Source organism: Tachyglossus aculeatus, chromosome 2 (genome assembly GCF_015852505.1).
Source record: "Tachyglossus aculeatus isolate mTacAcu1 chromosome 2, mTacAcu1.pri, whole genome shotgun sequence".
In the NCBI taxonomy this organism is placed as follows: Eukaryota; Metazoa; Chordata; class Mammalia; order Monotremata; family Tachyglossidae; genus Tachyglossus; species Tachyglossus aculeatus.
In genome coordinates this window covers 48,295,907-48,321,000 of record NC_052067.1, presented here as the reverse complement: position 1 = coordinate 48,321,000, position 25,094 = coordinate 48,295,907, and the positions used below count along the sequence as shown (strand labels likewise).

The 25,094-nt window shown below is 47.2% G+C and overlaps 1 protein-coding gene across 5 annotated transcripts in view; it reads right to left on the bottom strand.

Moving 5' to 3' along the window:
• Positions 1 to 13,663: 13,663 nt before the first annotated feature.
• Positions 13,664 to 25,094, bottom strand: part of SEPTIN7 (septin 7) — a 146,460-nt gene continuing 135,029 nt past the window's right edge. For all 5 annotated transcript variants that reach the window (XM_038766479.1, XM_038766489.1, XM_038766513.1 and 2 more), the window contains 2 exons: positions 17,768 to 17,907; positions 13,664 to 14,738 (listed from right to left, as the gene is read on the bottom strand). In XM_038766479.1, coding sequence (XP_038622407.1) covers positions 14,699 to 14,738; positions 17,768 to 17,907 — 180 coding nt within the window. In that variant the 3' untranslated portion in view covers positions 13,664 to 14,698. The remainder of the gene's footprint in view (positions 14,739 to 17,767; positions 17,908 to 25,094) is intronic.

The window sequence follows — 25,094 nt, the reverse complement described above, 5'->3', positions numbered from 1 at the left end:
AGATTGGAAACCTGGCTGTGATCCCGGGAAGCTGGGTGACATCTTAGGTCATGTCTCCTCCTGGAGGCCTTCCCGACTAAGCCGGCTCCCTCTCCCTTCTGTATCATCTGCGCGTGAATCCGTGACCTCTGAGCAACTGATATTTGCCCAGCAGCCCTTCTGTGCGTATCTATAAATTATATATTACAAATTATTTATTTATATTAATGTTTGTCTCCCCCTCTAAACTGTCAGCTCGCTGTGGGCAGGGAATGTGGCTACCAAGTCTGTTGTATTGCTCTCTCCCAGGTGCTCAGTACATAGCACTGATTGATTGATGGATTGATAGTCTTCTAGACTGTGAGCCCGTTGTTGGGCAGGGACCATCTCCATCTGTTGCCAACTTGTACTTCCCAAGTGCTCAGTACAGTGCTCTGCACACAGTAAGTGCTCAATAAATACGATTGAATGAATGAATGACCGCCTCTGTTGCCAACTTGTACTTCCCAAGCACACAGTAAGTGCTCAATAAATATGATTGAATGGATGATAGGTGAAGAGCCATTTGGACAGAGTGGGGACTGACTCCGCTAGTAAAACCAGCAGGAATTATTGCAGTGGACCGGGAGTTAAGTGACCCCAGGGAGTCCGTGGCTTGGTCCCTTGGCTCTCCGGGGCTGGGGATGAGAAAAGAAACCCTCGCTCTGCCCAGAGAGCTCTTAGCTCTTCCCCTCTAGCACTCACTCACCCTTTAGTGGGAGCAGAAGGACAGGGAGAAGTATAAATACATCTGGACGAGTTAGCTGAATTAGTGATTGAATATTCACCTAAATACGTGCGCTCATTATGGGCGGGGAACGCGCCTGCTAATTCTGGGTGTACGGTACTCTCTCACAGCCGACTGACTGACAGACGCCAAGAACATTCCCCTGAAAATGGATGAGTAAGGAGAGGAACCATTTCTTTCGCGGGAGAAGCAGTGTGGCCTAGTGTTCATTCAATTCAATCGGATTTATTGAGTATTTACCGTGCGCAAAGCACTGTGCTAGGCGCTGCCCGTGACCTTATTCTCCAGGGAAAGGTCTCAGCCTGAGGTCCAGCAGTGTGACAAGGGGCCGGTAGGTAGATGGGACCCGTGGCTCGGACGAATACAGCATGGATCCGGCAGTCATAGGGACCTGGGTTCTAATCCCGACTCTGCCACTTGTCTGCTGTGTGTTCTTGGGCAGGTCACTTCACTTCTCAGTATCTCAGTTACCTCATCTGTAACATAAGACCGTGAGCCCCACGTGGGACATGGACTGCATCCAGCTGATTAGCTCGTACCTGCCCCAACGCTTAAAACGGTGCTTGGCACACACTAAGTGCCCCACAAATACCATAAAAAAGGGATCTTGATAAAATACTAATAAATGGTATTTGTTAATTGCTTGCTATGTTCCAAGAAGGATACCAAGATAGATAGAAGACTGGGCCTAACCCACACGGGGCTCAAGTAAAGGAATTCTGAATTTGCTGGGAATTGAAAGCCGGCCTCATGTGTGGGAGGTGAGGATTGGACCGCTGAGCCACCGATGCATCCGGGGGAGAAAACAACCCTCCGGGCCTGTGGTCTGTTGGGCAGATATGAAGATTAAGTATTCAAGGAGCCAGATAGGTGCTTGTAGATCTCTCTCCTAGCCCGTGGCCATCTGCCACCTGGTGCCATTCCCCTGGATGCCGGGCCCTCCTGTCCCGTCCACGGCGGTAGGCTTCCCGGTTATTGCAGTACGGGCCCGGCCACCTGGATGCCCGCCGCTCCCCTGGATGCTGGGCCCCCCCGACCAGTCTCCGGTGAGGTGGCCGCCCCGAGGCCTTGTGAACCTTCAGAACTCCGGAGGTGAGGCTGTTGCGGCAGCAGCCGGGGCGACCGTTGGCCTCCGACCAGCTCCGCCTTGGGAGGTGAGCAGCACAAAACGTGATACGGTTCTGTAACTCCTCTGGTTTTCATCCGCGACCTTACCTTTTTATCTTTTGTCTTTTGTGCTTTCCCCCTTCTTCATGCCTCTGCCGCCTACTCTCCTCTTCTTATTCTGTGATTGGGGACTCCTTGAGGCCGGGAGCCATGTTGGATTCTTATCTGGGTACTTCCAGCGCTTACTACAATATTTTCCCCACCGTGGGCACTCAGTACTCTCATCGCTAGTCCGAGGGGAGAGTGGGCCAGATTCAGGGAAGCAGCGTGGTTCAGTGGAAAGAGTCCGGGCTTTGGAGTCGGAGGTTGCGGGTTCAAAGCCCGGCTCTGCCACTTGTCAGCTGTGTGACTTTGGGCAAGTCACTTCACTTCTCTGGGCTTCAGTTCCCTCATCTGTAAAATGAGGATTAAGACTGTGAGCCCCCCGTGGGACAACCTCATCACCTTGTAAACTCCCCAGCGCTTAGAACAGTGCTTTGCACATAGTGAGCGCTTAATAAATGCCATTATTATTATTATTATTATTATTATTTAAACCCTCTCTCCGCCCAATGAGCGCCAAGCTCCTCCTCTTCTCCCCCTTCTAGACTGTTAGCCCGCTGTTGGGTAGGGACCGTCTCTACGTGTTGCCAACTTGTAATTCCCAAGCGCTTAGTACAGTGCTCTGCACATGGTAAGCGCTCAATAAATACGATTAAATGAATGAATTCACCCTGTAGTTGGGTACCTATGGGCAGGCATCACGTTCCCACAATCCACTTGGGGCTCAACCTGTCCGGACTTCCTTTTTAAAGCAAACTCGGCTGCCCGCTGCAGAAGAAAGCAAACCAGGAAGCTTCAGTGCTGCGTCCCTTGGGCCGTCCTCTCTTAGGGCAACCTGAGGCTAATTCCAGACTGATGAATTGACTATGACCATTAGGGCCATTTATATAAAGATCAATCAATCAATCAGTCAGTGGTACTTATTGAGCACTCGCTGTGTGCAGAGCACTGTCCTAAGCACTTGAGCACAATACAACAGAGAAGCAGCATGGCTCAGTGGAGACAGCCCGGGCTCTGGAGTCAGAGGTCGCAGGTTCAAGTCCCGGCTCCGCCCCTTGTCAGCTGGGTGACTTTGGGCAAGTCACTTCACTTCTCCGTGCCTCGGTTCCCTCATCTGTAAAATGGGGATGAAGACTGTGAGCCCCATGTGGGACAACCTGATCACCTTGTATCCTCCCCAGCGCTTAAAACAGTGCTTTGTACATGGTAAGCGCTTAGGTGCCATTATTATTATCATTATTATTAACAGAGTTGGTAGACATTTTTTTTTATTTTTAAATGGGACTTGTTAAGTGCTTACTATGTGCTGGGGACTCCCAGCCTCCCGTCTCTCCCCACTCCAGTCCGTACTTCACTCCGCTGCCTGGATCGTTTTTCTCCACAAACGTTCAGGACGTGTTTCCCCGCTCCTCAAGAAACTCCAATGGTGACCCGTCCACCACCGCGACAGACAAGACCCCCTCACCGTTGGCTTTTAAAATACTCGGTCGCCTTGCCCCTTCCCACCTCACCTTACAACCCAGCCCACACTTGGCTCCTCTAACGCGAACCTTCCCACTGTACAATGATCTCATCTATCTCGCCGCCAACCCCTCGCCCACATCCCGCCTCTGGCCTGGGATGCCGTCCTTCTTCAAATCTCACAGAAAATTACCCTCCCCGCCTTCAAAGCATTCGTGTAGGCGCAATTCCAAGAGGTCTTCCCAGCCCAAGCCCTCCTTCCCTCTTCTCCCACTCCCTTCTGTGTCGCCCTGACTTGCTCACTTAATTCATCTCCGCTCCCAGCCCCACAGCACTTCTGTACATGACTGTGAGCCCACTGTTTGGTAGGGACTGTCTCTATATGTTGCCAATTTGTACTTCCCAAGCGCTTAGTACAGTGCTCTGCACATAGTAAGCGCTCAATAAATACGATTGATGATAATGATGATTCATTCAATCGTATTTATTGAGCGCTTACTACTGTGTGCAGAGCGCTGTACTACACATCCGCAATCTATTTACTTATATTAATGTAAATATATTAATCTAGACTAGTCTTCCCGTCTAGACTGCGAGCTCATTGTGGGAGGGGAATGTGCTTGCCCTCCCACCCTGTTACATTGTACTCTCCTAAGCGCTCAGTACAGTGCTCTGCCCACAGTGAGCACTCAGTAAAAACGATTGAATGAATGAATTCTAGACACAAGGTAATCAGGTGGGGAATAGTCCATGTCCGTGTCCCACCGGGGGATCGCGATTTTAATCCCCATTTTGCAGGCGAGGGAACTTAGGCACGGAGAAGTGAAATGACTTGTCCAAGGCCACACAGCGGGCAAGTGGCAAAATTGGAATTAGGGCCCAGGTCCAGGCTTCTCCCGTTAGCCTCCATAAGTCTTCAACCCTGGTTTTGGGAGGGTTGCATTGTGTTGGCTCTTCTCACCCTGCCCTTGGGGGTTGTGCAACACTGTCTGACCAGGGCAAATGCCTCAATCAAAAATAGTTTGCGTTCCTTAGATAAACCTCAGAAAGCCATCTGAACCAGGCAGTCCACTCAGTTCGGCTGAAAGAACCAACCGTGACTTCCATATTGCTTCGAAATTCTGAGAGCCCACTTTGTTGCAAAATCAGAATTTCCCTCCAAAGCTTTTGCAAAATCAGAAGGCTGAGAGGAAAAGAGCCAGCCAACCGGCCCTAAGACGGATTATACCAAATTATGTGTCTAAAAAAGGCTATTTTATTACTACCTTGAATAGACAAAATATTTGCTCTAGTACGATATCAACGTTTACAGAAAATATATGACAGAAAGCAGGCAAAAACCTCTACCTCCTATACTGATGTTTTCTGAGTGTTCATTCATTCATTCAATCGTATTTATTGAGAGCTTACTGTGTGCAGAGCACTGTACTGAGCACTTCGAAAGTACAAGTTGGCAACATATAGAGATGGTCCCTACCCAACAGCGGGCTCCCCCATCAGATCTCCACTCCAGGATGTGACATTGTGGCCTTCTGGACTATAATGGCATCTCCACTTTGCTGCTAATAATAGTAATAATGATAATAATAATAATAATAATGATAATGGTATTTGTAAAAGACTATATGCCAGGCTAAGCGCAGGAGTGGATACAAGCAAATTGGGTTGGACAGAGTCCCCGTCCCTCACAGTGCTGGCTCACAGTCTTAATCCCCATTTTACAGATGAGGTAACTGAGGCGCAGAGAAGTAAAGTGACTTGCCCAAGGCCATACAGCAGACAAATGGCAGAGCTGGGGTTAGAATCCATGACTTTCTTCCTCTCAGGCCAGTGCTCTAGCCACAGGAGGTGAACACTGCTCCTTTTCTGGTTCAGAGCAAGAGGGTAAGAACAGGATATACCTCGGCCCTTTACGGGTTCCAGAAATAATTTTGGAGGGGAGATGATTAAAAACACCTAAAACTAAAAGCTCAAAATCCAATTATCATCAGAGAATTATAATTAGTCATCAACCACCAGACGTCCACCTGATGGACAGGGCCAGGATTATAAGGACAAGCGTCAGGGATGGGATTTCAGTTACGACGACTGTTTTCGAACAATTGAGATGGACTAAATATTAGACGATGGATCTGTCAATGATTGCCGGCTAGTAAATCATTTTCAATGATTCGTCATCTGCCTTTCGGGGCGCGTTTGTTCCTGACGTAACTCGAGGGTTAAGACGGTTTTTCAGTGCCAGAAAAACCTTGCCTTGGATGCAGAGCTACACGGAAGGCCGTACAAACACGTAGCTCAGCCCTAAATTTTGACACATCTGCGGTGCCCGAAAAAAAAAGAAAGCATATTGAAATTGAAAAACAAACGGCTCAGTGGAAAGAGCCCGGGCTTTGGAGTCCGAGGTCATGGGTTCAAATCCCAACTCCACCACCTGTCAGCTGTGACTTTGGGCAAGTCATTTCACTTCTTTGAGCCTCAGTTACCTCATCTGTAAAAGACTGTGAGCCCCCCGTGGGACAACCTGATCAGCTTGTAAACTCCCCAGCGCTTAGAACAGTGCTTTGCACCTAGTAAGCGCTTAACAAATACCATCATCATTATTATTATTATTATTAAATGCAATCACATAACCCCTAGAGACTGGCTCTCCAGCATTTTCCGGGCCACGGACTTCTGTTTACTAGAGTTTTTCGTTTAGGGCTGTGTGATCTGGGAAGTCTCAATTCCTGGGACTGGAAAAATCAGTTCACTGTAAGCAGGGAGCATGTCTGCCAACTATGTGAGAAGCAGCGTGGCTCAGTGGAAAGAACCCGGGCTTTGGAGTCAGAGGTCATGGGTTCAAATCCTGCCTCTGCCAATTACCAGCTGCGTGACTTTGGGCAAGTCACGTTACTTCTCTGGGCCACAGTTACCTCATCTGGAAAATGGGGGTGAAGACTGTGAGCCCCCTGTGGGGCAACCTGATCACCTTGTATATTCCCCAGCGCTTAGAACAGTGCTTTGCACATAGTAAGCGCTTAATAAATGCCATCATTATTATTATTATGTTCTATTGTACCGTGTAAGTGCTTAGTGCAATGCTCTGCATAAAATAAGTGCTCCATAAATATCTGATGGGCAGGGCCAGGATAGTAAGGAAGTGGTAAAATAATATCTTCTTCGGAAGTGCCGGAAGGAAACCAGAATCGAGGGAAACTTGGCTCTAACATAAGAAAAAAGCCCTGGTAGTCCCCGTGACGTTGGGCTGGACGGAGGCCCCACTGACTATTTGGTTGCCGTAGTCACACACCTGACTCCTCTGCCATTTTATTCGGTCCCCAGGCCCCGGATTCTGTGGCCGACCAGTCACCCCACCACTGGAAAGCCCACTCGCCAACAGTGGGGCGAGTTGAGGGGACTGTTGCTATTCCCCCTATTATTTTTTTAAACTTTCAACACTGTTCCGCTCATCAAAATGAGATCCGAATGAAGGCATCTGCAACTGTTTCTAATAATAATAATAATGGCATTTGTTAAGTGCTTACTATGTGCAAAGCACTGTTCTAAGCGCTGGGGAGGTTACAGTAATAATAATAATAATGGCATTTATTAAGCGCTTACTATGTGCAAAGCACTGTTCTAAGCGCTGGGGAGGTTACAGTAATAATAATAATGATGGCATGTATTAAAGCGCTTACTATGTGCAAAGCACTGCTCTAAGCGCTGGGGAGGTTACAAGGTGATCGGGTTGTCCCACGGGAGGCTCACAGTCTTCATCTCCATTTTCCAGATTACTATGTGCAAAGCACTGTTCTCTAAGCGCTGGGGAGGTTACAGTAATAATAATAATAATGGCATTTATTAAGCGCTTACTATGTGCAAAGCACTGTTCTAAGCGCTGGGGAGGTTACAGTAATAATAATAATAATGGCATTTATTAAGCGCTTAGTATGTGCAAAGCAGTGTTCTAAGCGCTGGGGAGGTTACAGTAATAATAATAATGATGGCATGTATTAAAGCGCTTACTATGTGCAAAGCACTGTTCTAAGCGCTGGGGAGGTTACAAGGTGATCGGGTTGTCCCACGGGCGGCTCACAGTCTTCATCTCCATTTTCCAGATTACTATGTGCAAAGCACTGTTCTCTAAGCGCTGGGGAGGTTACAGTAATAATAATAATAATCATGGCATTTATTAAGCGCTTACTATGTGCAAAGCACTGTTCTAAGCACTGGGGAGGTTACAGTAATAATAATAATGATGGCATGTATTAAAGCGCTTACTATGTGCAAAGCACTTTTCTAAGCGCTGGGGAGGTTACAAGGTGATCGGGTTGTCCCATGGGAGGCTCACAGTCTTCATCTCCATTTTCCAGATTACTATGTGCAAAGCACTGTTCTCTAAGCACTGTTCTCTAAACGCTGGGGAGGTTACAGTAAGAATAATAATAATGGCATTTATTAAGCGCTTACTATGTGCAAAGCACTGTTCTAAGCACTGGGAAGGTTACAGTAATAATAATAATGATGGCATTTATTAAGCGCTTACTATGTGCAAAGCACCGTTCTAAGCGCTGGGAAGGTTACAGTAATAATAATAATGATGGCATTTATTAAGCGCTTACTATGTGCAAAGCACCGTTCTAAGCGCTGGGGAGGTTACAAGGTGATCAGGTTGTCCCATGGGGGGCTCGCTGCCTTCATCCCCTTTTCCAGATAAGGGAACTGAGGCCCAGAGAAGTGAAGTGACTTGCCCAAAGTCACACAGCTGACAAGTGGCGGAGTTGGGATTAATAATAATAATGACATTTATTAAGCGCTTACTATGTGCAAAGCACTGTTTGCTAAGCGCTGGGGAGGTTACAGTAATAATAATAACAATGGCATTTATTAAGCGCTTACTATGTGCAAAGCACTGTTCTAAGCACTGGGGAGGTTACAAGGTGATCAGGTTGTCCCATGGGGGGCTCACAGTCTTCATCCCCTTTTCCAGATGCGGGAACTGAGGCCCAGAGAAGTGAAGTGACTTGCCCAAAGTCACACTGCTGACAAGTGGCGGAGCCGGGATTAATGATAATAATAATAATAATGGCATTTATTAAGCACTTACTATGTGCAAAGCACTGTTCTAAGAGCTGGGGAGGTTACAAGGTGATCAGATTGTCCCACCTGGGGCTCGCAGCCTTCATCCCCATTTTCCAGATGAGGGAACTGAGGCCCAGAGAAGTGAAGTGACTTGCCCAAAGTCACACAGCTGACAAGCGGTGGAGCCGGGATTAATAGTAATAATAATAATAATGATGGCATTTATTAAGCGCTTACTATGTGCAAAGCTCTGTTCTAAGTGCTGGGGAGGTTACAAGGTGATCAGGTTGTCCCATGGGGGGCTCGCTGCCTTCATCCCCATTTTCCAGATGAGGGAACTGAGGCCCAGAGAAGTGAAGTGACTTGCCCAAAGTCACACAGCTGACAAGCGGTGGAGCCGGGATTAATAGTAATAATAATAATAATGATGGCATTTATTAAGCGCTTACTATGTGCAAAGCTCTGTTCTAAGTGCTGGGGAGGTTACAAGGTGATCAGGTTGTCCCATGGGGGGCTCGCTGCCTTCATCCCCTTTTCCAGATGAGGGAACTGAGGCCCAGAGAAGTGAAGTGACTTGCCCAAAGTCACACAGCTGACAAGTGGCGGAGTTGGGATTAATAATAATAATGGCATTTATTAAGCGCTTACTATGTGCAAAGCACTGTTTGCTAAGCGCTGGGGAGGTTACAGTAATAATAATAACAATGGCATTTATTAAGCGCTTACTATGTGCAAAGCACTGTTCTAAGCACTGGGGAGGTTACAAGGTGATCAGGTTGTCCCATGGGGGGCTCACAGTCTTCATCCCCTTTTCCAGATGCGGGAACTGAGGCCCAGAGAAGTGAAGTGACTTGCCCAAAGTCACACTGCTGACAAGTGGCGGAGCCGGGATTAATAGTAATAATAATAATAATAATAATAATAATAATAATAATAATAATAATAATGGCATTTATTAAGTGCTTTCTATGTGCAAAGCACTGTTCTAAGCGCTGGGGAGGTTACAAGGTGATCGGGTTGTCCCACAGGAGGCTCACAGTCTTCATCTCCATTTTCCAGATGAGGGAACTGAGGCACAGTGAAGTTAAGTGACTTGCCCAAAGTCACACAGCTGACAAGTGGTGGAGCCAGGATTAATAATAATAATAATAACGATGGCATTTATTAAGCGCGTACTAAGTGCAAAGCACTGTTCCAAGCGCTGGGGAGGTTACAAGGTGATCAGATTGTCCCACGTGGGGCTCGCAGCCTTTATCCCCATTTCCCAGATGAGGGAACTGAGGCCCAGAGAAGTGAAGTGACCTGCCCAGAGTCACACCGCAGACAAGTGGCGGAGCTGGGATTCGAACCCATGACCCCAGGCTCCCAAGCCTGTAGCCACGCTGTTTCTATTGGGCTCTCCTAACTTGATGAAGATGGGAAAGGCCACAGAAGAGAATCACATGTAGAAATGCTCATGATCGATCAGTGGTATTTGTTAAGCACGTACTGAGTGCCGACCAGGGTACTAAGCGCTTGGGGAGAGTACAACAGAATTGGTAGACATGATGCCTGCTTGCAAGGAACTTGCAGTCTACAGATTGAAAGACCGTATGACCACAAAGACAACTCATCACAAAGTTTTGAGTTAGTTTCGTTAAGTCCTCATAGTTACTGTTCGGGGGATTTTCCCTCCATCCCTAATCACTGTAATTAACCCAGATGCCTTACTTCAAAAGTGCCGAGACGATCCATTAATCAGAAGTATTCATTGAGCACTCATGGGACTAGTACAGAGAAGCAGCGTGGCTCAGTGGAAAGAGCCCGGGCTTTGGAGTCAGAGGTCGTGGGTTCAAATCCCGGCTCCGCCAACTGCCAGCTGTGTGACTTTGGGCAAGTCACTTCACTTCTCTGAGCCCCAGTTCCCTCATCTGGAAAATGGGGATGAAGACTGTGAGCCGGGACAACCTGATCGCCTTGTAACCTCCCCGGGGCTTAGAACAGTGCTTTGCACATAGTAAGCGCTTAATAAATACCATTATTATTATTATTACCATAATAAGCACTTGAGGGCACAACAAAATTACCAGACATGATCTCATCCATCTTGCTGCCAACCTCCTCCTCACACCCTCCCTCTTCATATCCAACAAGACGATCACTCTCCCCACCTCCAAAGCCTTACTGAAGGGACATCTCCTCCAAGAGGCCTTCCCTGACTATTCTTCCTCCCTCTTTTCCCACTCCCCTGTGCCACCAACTTGCTCCTTTTATTCATCCCACCTCTCAATCCTACAACACAACGCACAAATCTGTAATTTATTTATACTAATGTACCTCCCCCTCTAGACTGTAAGCTCGTTATGGGCAGGGAATGTGTGTACCCAAGTGCTTGGAACCGTGGTCTGCACTCAGTAAGTGCTTAACAAATACCACTGATTGATTGTGGGCATTTCTACATGTGAATCTCTTCTGTGGCCTCTACACCCAGGAAACACTCAGTAAATATGAATGATGGGCTGACTAGAGGGAGAGGAGCAATGAAAGGGAGGAGGGAGAGAACCGATTGAGTGCCTTGCAGTCAATGGTGTGGAATTTGATGAAGATATAGATGGGCAATCGATAGAGGCTTCTGAGGAACGAGGAGATGGGTTCAGAATGATGCTTTAAACGAATGATCTCGGCAGCAGAATGAAGTTTGGACTGGAGGGGAGGGGGTGCCTGTAGCTAGAGAGATCCGCGGGATGGCTAACGTAAGAGCCAGGACAAGATACAACCGGTATGCTTTTATCAGGGAGACACCATTTGGATGGAGAGAAACGGGTGGATTCTGGAAATTTAGAGAAAGATTTGGTGACAGACTGAATATGAGGTGGGGAGCGGGGGTTGACGGAGGGAGGAATAAAGGATACCAGATTGAGAGACAGAGAGAGGATCAACGACATTATTGAACGGTCACTGCGTGCAGAGGAGGATGGGGTTGTTAGCTATTATGGGAAAGGTTACGTATAGCAGAGGATTTGAGGGAAGATGAGCTCAGCTTTGGACAATCTGAGTTTGGAGAGCAGAACGTCCAGGTGAAGGCGTCCAGGAGGCAGTGAGGAAATGCACACAGAACCACGAGGAGAGAGAGGGGAGAGGCCCAAAGAGCCAGGAGGAGAGAGAGGGGAGGCCCACTGAGTCAGGATGGAGGGGGAGAGGAGAGGCCCACAGAATGAGGAGAGACAGGAGAGGCCCGCAGAGCCAGGAGGCGGGAAGACCAGAGGCCTACAGAGCCAGGACGGGGCTCACAGAGACAGAGGAGAGGCCCACAGAGCCAGGAATGGGGAGAGGAGAGGCCCACAGAGACAGGAGGGGGAAGAGGAGAGGCCCACAGAGACAGGAAGGGGAAGAGGAGAGGCCCACAGAGACAGGAAGGGGAAGAGGAGAGGCCCACAGAGACAGGAAAGAGAGGAGAGGCCAGAGTCAGGAGAGTAGAGGCCCACACAACCAGGAAGGGGGGAGTGGAAAGGCCCATAAAACCAGGAGGAGAGGCCCACAGAGCCAGGATGGTTCAGGAGAGTTTCACAGGGCAGGTTTTCTGGGACTCTTGGAAAACCTGACAAAGTCCAGTTGAAGCTACGACACCAGTAACAGACCCAGTGTCCTGCAAAAATAAAGATTTGGGCCACCCGCATTCCTGTCCCTTTTCTGTACTCACTATTGGCTCAGCCCCGGGGCTGGATCCGGCAAGGGGGTCCTTCCATCCTCCATCCAGAGACTGTGCACTGGAGATCTGCTTAAATGTTGGGGATTAGCAGTTAACCCTGAATTTGATTCCATAAGGAACCAAGAAAAAATCATCAGGATTAAAAAGGATTCAGTCTTAGATACCGTATTTCATTCAGTTCCCTAAAGGTCTCAAGGTGAAGAACCCTTGTCATCCTTTTGGAAAAACCCTGAAATAATTTCACATTTATTATAATATAATAATGATGATCAAGAACCCTTGTCATCCTTTTGGAAAACCCCCGAAATAATTTCACATTTATAATAATAATAATAATGGCATTTATTAAGCGCTTACTATGTGCAAAGCACCGTTCTAAGCACTGGGGAGGTTACAAGGGGATCAGGTTGTCCCACGGGGGGCTCACAGTCTTAATCCCCATTTTCCAGATGAGGGAACTGAGGCACAGAGAAGTGAAGTGACTTGCCCAAAGTCACACAGCTGAGAGTTGGCGGAGCCAGGATTTGAACCCATGACCTCTGACTCCAAAGCCCGGGTTCTTTCCACCGAGCCGCGCTGCTTCTCAAACTCTCTGCTTATGCAAACTCTCCTTAAATGAGGTGCGATTTTGGCACCCTATTCATAAATCCAGTTTCATGTGAATAACAAATAGAAGGGACATTGTGTTTCAGTAGTAACCCAGAGTTTAGAGCAAATATTTCATTTAATGATACCAAAACAATCTACATCCACCTGCCCATCATTTTCTGTGAAACAAACAGCACAGGACGTTTGATCTTTACTTTCCCCGTCGACTCAAGTCATTCAATTCCCTTCTAACTCTAGGGTTTGGACAAAAAGAGAGCCATTTTTACCCCAGAGTCAATGGTAAACGGTGATTTTTTTTTTTTACTATATTTAAAAAGGAACGTATTGGTGGGGAGGCAAATTCACCAGAGCCGGGGCTTTGGAGTCAGAGGTCACGGGTTCAAATCCCAGCTCCGCCAACTGTGTGACTTTGGGCGAGTCACTTCACTTCTCTGTGCCTCAGTTTCCTCATCTGTAAAATGGGGATTACGACTGTGAGCCCCCCGTGGGGCAACCTCATCACCTTGTAACCTCCACAGCGCTTAGAACAGTGCTCTGCACGGAGTAAATGCCATCATTATTATTATTATTATTAACTGGCCTTTGGAAATAGGAAAATGAAGAAAGAGTTGGTGCCCTTTACTGGTTGTGTGTTTATCACTGAACCTCTTTAATCCATACCGGTCACGAAAGAAAAACAAACGTTTTCAAGTCACCAGTTTGGTTCAGATTTATCCCCTAACCTCAATACCCTGCTGCTACATCCAACCTCGATACGAGGTTGTCCTGGCGGAGAGGGGAAGGGCCATTTCGTTTGAGGACGGATCCTATACGATGCCGAAACATTAGAGACGTCAGCGGCTAACGGCACGCGTTTAAAACTCACACCGTTACATCACAACATTATTTATTATGTGACTTTTTACAATACAAACCAAAAAAAAATACAGAAATCCAATATATGAATACAGCTAAATGCAGAATGGTGACTTTTTCTCTTCTAGAGGCCATGATCCCCATTTCTAGTCAAATAAAGGAGAGACTGCACACAGGTAGAAACGAGATGGTTGTTAAACTCCACAATTTTGCCTAGAAATGAACTATAAATGCATTTTCCTGCTACTTACCACAAAATGTAAAAAGGGAGGTAAAGGAAAGTTTTATTCACTGGTTCTTACCATATGAAAGATGCTCTATTCTATTTTAGCTGGGCCAGTATATGGAAAATATCTAAATTAAATGTTATTACAAAAATGAAGCAATAATGAAAGTCTTCTGGCTAAGGAAGTCACTAAGACTAGCATATATTTGAAGAATCCAAAACAAAAAAAAGGATTGTTATAAAAAGCTTTAGGTGCGCTGTAAGCCTATAGGTTTCTCTTTTTCCATATGTATTCTAAACAATGGAAGTGTCAAAAATAGGGTCAACTGTGTTAGACTAAATTACATTATCGTATATGCTGCACTGACGGGAATTCTTTTATTATAATTATAATAGAGAAGCATAGTTTGTATCTTATGGCAATTTATCCTCAATGAAAACCTTCTAAAGTCCTTTTATCTTGGAATATCCTGTAAACAATCAAACCACCAGAACATGATTGTACAACAGTAAAATGTTCTCTTGCGCTAAATGAAGACCATCTGTTTTTTTTTAAAAAAAATTATAAGAAAGGAAAGAAAAAATAGGAAAGGTACTTAGAGCTGTTACCAAGTACATAACACCCTAGACGATTCAAGGCATCTTAATCTCCATTAATAACCGAAAAGAAAACAAAAAAGAAGAAGAAAAAAGTTGAGTCATGCTGTTATATCCATCATTATGGATACAACTGGTGCAAAATTGGTCAAACGGATCCAACAAACACTGACGTCCAGGCTGGCATATTGGCAACTAATACATAACTGGTGGTCAATAAATGGGTTTAAAAGATCTTCCCTTTTTTCTTGTTCTTTTCCAAGGTCCTGGAAGAGGAAAGGAAAGGGTCGGTGAGCGACAAAATATTAAGGGAGCCCCGCGGGAACCCTCCAGGGGTTGGAGCTTCGGGCAGGAGGCCGAGGAAGGCGTTTCTCATCACGGGCCAGGCGTCTTTGAAGGGAAGCGGGGTGGCGGAGGGGTGGGGGCTTGGTGGAAAGAGCACAGGCCTGGGAACCACAAGAACAGGGGTCTAATCTCATCGCCGCCACTTGACTGCAATATTGGGCAAGCCGCGTCGCTTCCCTGTATCTCAGTTTTAATAATAATAACAATAATAATGGTATTTGTTAAACGCTTACTATGTGCAAAGCACTGTTGTAAGTGCTGGGGAGGTTACAAGGTGATCAGGGTGTCCCACGGGGGGCTCACACTTTTAATCCCCATTTTACAGATGAGGGAACTGCGGCCCAGAGAAGCAAAGTGACTTGCCCAAAGCCACACAGCTGATAGTTGGCGGAGGCGTGACCTCTGACTCCAAAGCCCGGGCTCTTTCCACCGACCACGCTGCCTCTCAATTCTCGGTTGTAAAATGGGGTGAGCCTATATGGGACAGGGACTGTGTCCAACCTGATTATCTTGCATCTATCCCATGGCTTCCTACAGTGCCTGGCAGGTAGTGAGAGTTTAACAAACGCCGCTGAGGAAGAAAGAAGAAAAGAAAAAAGAATTGAACCCGTCTCTCTGCCCACTCACCACTGCCGGGGAATCCAAAGCCAACTACTGTGCTTTTGGAACACCTTCAGACTTTTAAAACTGTCGGAACTTTCTACGGTTTCTTATCAACGAACCGGTCGTAGGAATCCTATCTCATTCGGCCGGGGTTGTTATCGCTTTGAAAGGGAGAAAGAGAGCTCAAAGTGACCCAAACTGGAGACGTGGCCCTAGAGAAATGGGATGAAACTTAACAGGGGCTGCTGATGCAGGAATAGGAACAGACTCCCTCAATCTGGGGGAGGGCGGGAGGGCAGCAGAAAAGACCAGACGCAAAACATCCCGTCGGCCATATATTTCAAACAACCAACACGGTTCTAGGGTGCGTCAAGAGGAACACAACAAGCAAAAATCAGGAGGTAACCTTTCCGCTGCTACACCCTGAACGATTCTTATTCTTGTTCGGGGTACTGTGGCTACCTCGGGTCACCGCACTTGGGAAAGAAAACCAACGGTGAGAAAGAAGCATGTTTACCGAAGTGATAAAACTCAGTAAAGGGCTAAGGAAGTAGGATGAATGGTGGTCTCCAAGCGCCTGAAGAGCTTCACTGAGAAGCGGTTCTCTGTGTCTGTAGCCCCTGAGCATCTGGCTCATTTCTACCCAGGTGCAGGTTCCCACTGCTGAGGAGAACTGCTCATTCAGCGTTTGGAACAGTGCTTTGCACATAGTAAGCGCTTAATAAATGCCACCATTATTATTATTATTATTGTAAAGGTTCAGGCGAGGCCAAAGGAAGAAAACAAACATCAATCAGTGGGAAGACCTGAGGGCTTTCTGTGTACTCGTACATATTTCTAGACTGTGAGCCCACTGTTGGGTAGGGACCGTCTCTATATGTTGCCAACTTGTACTTCCCAAGCGCTTAGTACAGTGCTCTGCACACAGTAAGTGCTCAATAAATACGACTGACTGAATGAATGAATATTTACTATTTAAAATTTGTTAATTTTATTTGTTCTGTCAACTTGATGCCTGTCCACGTGCTTTGTTTTGTCGTCCGTCTCCCCCTTCTAGACTGTGAGCCCGTTGTCGGGTAGGGACCGTCTCTATATGTTGCCGACTTGTACTTCCCAAGTGCTTAGTACAGTGCTCTGCACGCAGTAAGCGCTCAATAAATACGATTGAATGAATGAATGAATATTTACTATTTAAAATTTGTTAATTTTATTTGTTCTGTTGATGCCTGTCCACATGTCCACAGCCAATTGTCAGCTGTGTGCCTCTGGGCAAGTCACTTAACTTCTCTGGGCCTCAGTTCCCTCATCTGGAAAATGGGGATGAAGACTGTGAGCCCCGCGGAGGACCACCTGATCACCTTGTAACCTCCCCAGCGCTCAGAACAGTGCTTCGCACATAGTAAACGCTTAATAAATGCCATCATTACTATTACAGTAAGCGCTCAATGTATACGATTCAATGAATGAATGAATGAATGAATGCAGAGCCCTATACTAAGCGCCTGGGAGACTACAATATATTGAAGTCGGGAGAAACATTCCCAAATATGTCACTGCACTTTATGTCCTCAGCTAAGCTTTAGTCCAGGTCCTGAGGGGCCACATTAGTTGGCCTATTCAAGCCCTAAAAGTACAGGTTGGCCCGATGTCCTCGCTACGTCTCATCTGCTCAATTGAAAGTTTCGCTCCGGCGAAGGCAGGCCAAAGCAGCTAGGAGAAGAGTGATTCCAAAGGGCCGCTTCTTCAGGTATGAAGGCTGCAAGTGGTTTTAACAGAAGGGCGGGAGGGGGAAGAGGAGCAGAATATTCCCAGAGAGGAATGCAAAGCCCTGTCAGTTTAAGGTGGGGTTGACAAAAGAGAGGAAACGCAAGAACTGATTTATCCGAGTGGATCTATTGAGCTCTTTAGCCACCAAACTAATGAGGACGGGGACGCTAGCAAACAGCAAGCTGAATCCAGGCCTCCAGCAGCTATTTAGATTCTTCTTATTATTATCAGCACGGTATTTGTTTAGTGCTTACTATGTGTCTGGCGCTGTTCTAAGTGCCGGGGAGGCTACCGGTTGATCAGGTTAGACGCAGTCCCTGCCCCACCTGGGGTTTACGGTCTAAGGAAGGAGTAGGATTTAATCCCCATTTTACAGTTGAGGACGTTAAGTGAGCTTCCCAAAGTCCCACAGCATGTAAATGGAAATGGCAGGATTAGAACCCAGACCCTCTGGTTCCCAGGCCAGTGCTCTTTCATCTAGGCCACGCTGCCTAGCCGTAAAGAACCCATTTCCCAAAAAAAGAAAAAGAAGAAGAAGAAAGAGGATGCAAGGCCATCTGTGTTTGATTGCAATCATCACCTGGAAGAATTCTGTTGTTCCAAAATACGCTGCTGTGCTTCCCAGTTTGCTTTTTCATCCTCAAACTGACGCCGTTTTTCTTCTAGTTCCTTGTGCTGGGCCTCTAAATTCTTTTTCATTTGCTCATGACGCCGCTGGAGCTGAAATCGGAGAAACCACAAAGAGCTGGTCGGAGGGCGAGGGAGGGGGTGGCATTTCCCAAGACCGAATTCCCTGGACCGCCAGGGCCCTGGGCAGTGAGGACCCCCCTCCTTCATCAGGGGACCCGTCTTTTCCACTGGAATCCTCCGATCACCAGGCCAAGGAAGCAGCGGAGGCAAATGGAAATGAAGTTGGGAGCCAGAGTCGGCAGCCACCCTGGCTCCTAACCGGAACGGTTCCTCTCACCACCGGAGCGCTGACGGATGGGAGAAGGCTAGAGGAATAGAGAGATGATCCCCATCCCTTCACACATTGTGTTTCCTTTCTCCCTGCAAGCAGTAACAGTGGAGCTGCCTGAATGGGCTCCTCCCAAGTGGCTCGGCCAACTGGGGAGCCAGGGCAAGAATAATAATAATAATAATAATAATGATAATAATAATAATAATAATAATATTTGTTAAGCGCTTACTATGTGCAAAGCACTGCTCTAAGCGCTGGGGAGGTTACAAGGTGATCAGGTTGTCCCACGGGGGGCTCACAGTTTTAAACCGCATTTTCCAGATGAGGGCACTGAGGCCCAGAGAAGTAAAGTGACTTGCCCAAAGTCACACAGCGGACAGTTGGCGGAGCCGGGATTTGAACCCATGACCTCGAACATCTTCAGCGAAAGTCACATGAACTCCCACAACACCCCCACCTCTACACGCTCTACTCTCAAAGCAGACAGAAATGAAAAAGTTAACTGGGGAACGTGATTTCAAAGAGTAATTGGAAAAAAAAATGAAACCACTATCTGGCCACCTCTGTAGAGCCCTCCGGCTGTCTTCTAAAATCCATCTCCTCCACCGCTGCCCCATCCCTAGAGAAGTAACGTGGCTCAGTGGAAAGAGCCCGGGCTTTGGAGTCGGAGTTCAGGGGTTCAAATCCCGGCTCCGCCAATTGACAGCCGTGTGACTTTGGGCAAGTCGCTTCACTTCTCCGGGCCTCAGTTCCCTCATCTGGAAAATGGGGATGAAGACTGGGAGCCCCCCGTGGGCCAACCTGATCCCCTTGTCACCTCCCCAGTGCTTAGAACAGTGCTTTGCACATAGTAAGCGCTTAATAAATGCCATCATCATCATTATTATTATCATCCACCTTCTTTGCTCCCAGTCTGCTGTGTTTTACTGCTCCCTCCCCAAGTCTCCTCCTCGCTTTCCCAATTTCCCTGCCTCACCCTCATCATTCTTGGTCTTGACAGGGAGATGGCCTGCCTGCTTTTCACCTGAGCCTCTGATCCTGACTCTTCTCACCTCTGAAAAACACCTGGGCCATGCTTGCTCTTCTTCCCTTCCTGCTCACCGCTTCAACCGCTCACTTCTGATGGCCCTTTCCCCTCGGCCTTTCAACACATTTAAATGTCCCCTAACCTAAGAAAACCTTCTCTGGATCCCACTGGCACCATCCAGCTAACTCCCCATCCCCCCTCCTCCTCTTCCTGCCCAAATTCCGGCTTTCTCTCATCCAACTCCCCTTCTGACCTTGTACGATCCGGCTTCCAACCTCCTCCCTCCACTGAGGCCACTCTCTGCAAGGTCAACTTTTGGGGCTCCTTTTTTTCCACTTCACTGTGGAGGTCTCTCAAAGTTCAGTCCTGAGTCCCCATTTTTTCCTCAGTGTAGACTCGCTCCTTGGAGGTGCAACTGCTCCCAAGGCTTCAAGTACCATCTCTTGGCAAATGTCTCCCAAATCTACATGGCTGGCTCTGTCCTCTCACCTTGGCTGTCTTTTTTTAAATGGCATCCGTTAAGCACTTACTATATGCCAGGCACTGTCTGAAACACTGGGGTAGGTACAATAATCCAGCTAATAAATAATAATCAAGCTAATAAATACTATAATCAAGCTAATACTATAATCAAGATAATAAATACTATAATCAAGCTAATACAAGATAATCAAGTTGGACAAAGTCACTGTGTAAAAGTAAGAGAGAATAGGATTTAATCTTTGTTTTCCAGAGGACGAAACTGAGGCACAGAGCAGTGAAGTGATTTGCCCAAGGTAATATAATAATAATAATGATGGCATTTATTAAGCGCTTACTATGTGCAAAGCACTGTTCTAAGTGCTGGGGAGGTTACAAGGTGATCGGGTTGTCCCACGGGCGGCTCACAGTCTTCATCCCCATTTTCCAGATGAGGTAACTGAGGCCCAGAGAAGTGAAGTGACTCGCCCAAAGTCTCCCAGCTGACAGCTGGCGGAGCCGGGATTTGAACCCATGACCTCTGACTCCAAAGCCCGGGCTCTGTCCACTGCGCCACGCTGCTTCTCCAATATGGCAACAAGTGACGGATCTGGGATTAGAACCCAGGTCCTTCTGAATCCCAGGCCTGCAGCCTATCTACTAGGCCACACTGCTTCTCTGAAATCTCACATTTCCTCTTGCATCCAGGACAACTGTCCAAGGATGCTCTGCCGGCCCCTCAAGATGAGCGAGTCCGAACTTCCCTCCCAAATCCTCCTCCTGACTTTTCCATTACAGTTGATACCCGCCCCCATCCTCCTTATTATCCTTATTATTATTATTTCTATTATTATTAATACGAGTGCCGTCGAGTCATTTCCGATTCATAGCAACTCCGTGGATCTACTTTCTCCAGAACGTCTCGTCTTCTGCCATAATCTGCAACCTTTCTAAGGGTTCTTCCGTTATGGTTGTTATGGTCTCTAGCTGCTGGTCTGCCTCTTTCACGTTTTCCCTGGACTTTTCCTAGCAGTAGTGTCTTCTCCAGGGAATTAGCCCTCCCGATTATGGGTCCAAAATCTGCTAATCAAAGTCGAGTTATCTGGCCTTCCAAAGACCACTTGCGTTTAATCTGGTCCAAAATCCATCTGTTTGCTTTTTGGCCAGTCCACGGTATTCGCAGAAGTCATTATCCTTCGCTTCTCCCTCATAAACCTCATGTTCACTCTGTTTCCTCCCCATCATCTTAGAGAAGCAGCGTGGCTCAATGGAAAGAGCCCGGGCTCTGGAGTCAGAGGTCATGGGTTCAGATCCCGGCTCCGCCAATTGTCAACTGTGTGACTTTGGGCAAGTCACTTAACTCCTCTGTGCCTCAGTCACCTCATCTGTAAAATGGGGACGAAGACTGTGAGCCCCCTGCGGGACAACCTGATCGCCTTGTAATCTCCCCAGCGCTTAGAACAGTGCTTTGCACATAGTAAGCGCTTAATAAATGTCATCATCATCATTATTATTATTATGACCTGCCCCTTCTTCTCAACCCAAACAACCATTCATTCATTCATTCAATGGTATTTACTGAGCGCTTACTGTGCGCAGAGCACTGTACTAAGCGCTTGGGAAGTACAAGTCGGCAACATATAAGGACGGTCCCTACCCAACAACGGGCTCACAGTCTAGAAGGGGGAGAAAAAGCACTGTTCTAAGCGCTGGGGAGGTTACAAGGTAATCAGGTTGTCCCTTGTGGGGCTCACAGTCTTAATCCCCATTTTACAGATGAGGGAACTGAAGCCCAGAGAAGTTACATGACTTGCTCAAAATCACACAGCTGAGAAGTGGCGGAGGCAGGATTTGAACCCATGGCCTCTGACTCCAAAGCCCGGGCTCTTTCCACCGAGCCACGCTGCTTCTCCACACATGATGGCATTTATTAAGCGCTTGCTATGAGCAAAGCACTGGGGAGGTTACAAGGTGATCAGATTGTCCCACGGGGGGTCTCACAGTCTTAATCCCCATTTTCCAGATGAGGTAACTGAGGCCCAGAGAAGTGAAGTGACTCGCCCAAAGTCACCCAGCTGACAGCTGGCGGAGCCGGGATTTGAACCACTGAGCCACGCTGCCGCTCCATTATCCTGGGCCGAGTGCTTATCGCATCCCAGCTCCACTATGGCGTCAGCCTCTTTACCCCCTGACTCCAGTCTTTCCCCTCAACAGGCCATAGTTCTCTCTTCTACCTGGATTATGATTCTAAAATGTTGTCTTACACTCATCTATGCCAACTCCCACAAAACCACAAATTATTTTCCATTCTAGGGCAACTTCTCACCACTGGTCTTAAGCCACGACTTAGCCACCACTTTTCTTTTTTAACTGTTACATTCCAGCTCATACTGCCTTCTTCTTGCCTCTCCTACCACTGAATTCTTGCTTAGGGTCGCATTCTCCTCTCTTCCATTCTCCACCATTCCAGCAGTGGTAGTATTAAGGATATTTATTACCTGCTTATTGTATGCCGAGCACTGTAATAAGTGCTGGGAAAATCAGATAAGGTTCCTGGCCCTCGGGGATTCGCCATTTCGGAGAAGCAGGCCAGGGGACAGGAGACAGACACACAAGAAAGGGTGAGGCACCAACGACATAAAAGACCATTCATTCATTCAATGGCATTTATTGAGCACTTACTGTGTGCAGAGCACTGTACTAAGCGCTTGGGAAGTACAAGTTGGCAAGTGTCCTATCACTTTTGTGATAAACATAGACTCCCTGATCTAAAGACGGTAGGGACCGTCTCTGTATGTTGCCAACTGTCCAAGGATGCTCTGCCGGCCCCTCAAGATGAGCAAGTCTGAACTTCCCTCCCAAATCCTCTCCTCCTCCTGACTTTTCCATTACAGTTGATACCCGTCCCCATCCTCCTTATTATCCTTATTATTATCATTAAGTCAAGTGCCGTCGAGTCATTTCCGATTCACAGCAACTCCACGGATCTACTTTCTCCAGAACGTCTCGTCTTCTGCCGTAATCTGCAACCTTTCTAATGGTTCAATGGCACTTATTGAGCGCTTACTGTGTGCAGGGCACTGTACTAAGCGCTTGGGGAGTACAAGTTGGCAACATATAGAGACGGTCCCTACCGTCTTTAGACCAGGAAGGCTATGTATATCACAAAAGTGTCCGGACACCATGGCTGGAACAGGACAGAGTCTGGTAGAGTCCAATGCCACTCTGGCTGGGTAGCCCTTGAGCGCTTTGATACTCACCCCGCCTCCACAGGACGTACGTACGTCTTTATACTCTACCACTTCCCCCAGCTTTAATTTATTTCAACATCTGTCTCCCCCGTAGACTATGCTCCTCATGGGCATGGATTTCATAACTATAATATTGATGATGATGGCATTTATTAAGCGCTTACTATGTGCAAAGCACTGCTCTATTCATTCATTCATTCAATCGTATTTATTGAGCGCTTACTGTGTGCAGAGCACTGTACTTAGCGCTTGGGAAGTACAAGTTGGCAACATATATGCGTTCTATGCGCTGGGGAGGTTACAAGGTGATCAGGTTGTTCCACGTGGGGCTGAGAGTCTTCATCCCCATTTTACAGATGAGGTAACTGAAGCACAGAGAAGTGAAGTGACTTGCCCAAAGGCACACAGCTGACAGTTGGCGAGCCGGGATTTGAACCCATGACCTCTGACTCCAAAGCCCGCACTCTTTTCCACTGAGCCACGCTACTTCTCTTTTATCTACCAACTCTACCGTACTGTACTTTCCTAAACCTTCAGTCCAGTGCTCTGCCCCCAGTGAGCACTCCTTCAATTCTGGTGTTTACTGCCCAACTGAACAGTGAGAACTATAGCTGCAGTGACATTCAGGATAATAATAATTTTGGTATTTGTTAAGCACTTACTATGTGCAAAGCACTGTTTTAAGCGCTGGGGGGGATACAAGGAGATCAGGTTGTCCCATGTGGGGCTCGCAGTCTTAATCCCCATTTTCCAGATGAGGGAACTGAGGCCCAGTGAAGTGAAGTGACTTGCCCAAAGTCACACGGCTGACAAATTGGCAGAGGACGGCAGCCACAGTCTTGGCCTGCCTCCTCATCCTCCTGACCAGAGGAGAAGGGGCTGCCGGGAGTCCTGGTGGTGCGTCGGGGGGACTCTCCCTGACGGGGCAGGCCCCTGCCATCCATGGTAACAGAGCCTACTATGGACCACCACGTTCCTCCTGCTGTCTCCTCGCTCTCAAATTCTAAACTAATACACTACAAACCTCCTCCATCATCAAGCCCCTTTGGAAATCACACCTAATCCAGGGGGCCTTCCCCGTTTAATCTCTAATCCCCCCCTGTTTTTCTCCCACTAATGCTTCTTCATCATTTCGGCAATCCTAAACCTTTGTACACTCACTATATCTCTAATCCCCCCTGCTTCTCTCCCACTGATGCTTCTTCATCACTTCGGCAATCCTAGGCCTTTATACACTCACTATACGAATTTTCACCGTTTATTATTTAAGCGGCGTGAGAAGCAGCGAGGCTCAGTGGAAAGAACCCAGGCTTGGGAGTCAGAGGTCATGGGTTCCAGTCCCGGCTCCGCCGCTTGTCAGCTGTGTGACTCTGGGCAAGTCACTTCACTTCTCTTTGCCTCAGCAACCTCATCTGTAAAATGGGGATTAAGATGGTGAGAACCATGTGGGACCACCTGATTACCGTGTATCCCTCCCAGTGCTTAGAACAGTGCTTGGCACATAGTAAGCGCTTAACAAATGCCATTATTATTATTATTATTAAGCACTAACTCAAATAGCTCTCCTATAAATCAATGCCTTCTTGTGACAGGAGAGTTTGCATACACTGCTGAAGCTTAGGGCTATGCCATATAGAGCTACACATAATGGAAAGGTTTAGGCTGAAGCATCACAAACAAAGTCAATTCACCTGTGCCGGGCAGTAGTGGCATGGAAAAGAGTCAAAGGCGGATCAAAGACATAGTAAGTGCTTAACAAATGCCATTATTATTATTACTATTATCCTTATTATTATTATTATTTTATTATCAAGCACTAACTCAAATAGCTCTCCTATAAATCGATGCCTTCTTGTGACAGGAGAGTTTGCGTACACTGCTGAAGCTTAGGGCTATACCATATAGAGCTACACATAACGGAAAGGTCTAGGCCGAAGCATCGGACAAAGTAGATTCACCTGTGCCGGGCAGCAGCGGCATGGAAAAGAGTCAAACGCGGATCAAAGACATAGTAAGCGCTTAACAAACGCCATTATTATTATTACTATTATCCTTATTATTATTATTATTTTATTATCAAGCACTAACTCAAATAGCTCTCCTATAAATCGATGCCTTCTTGTGACAGGAGAGTTTGCGTACACTGCTGAAGCTTAGGGCTCTGCCATATAGAGCTACACATAATGGAAAGGTTTAGGCCGAAGCATCA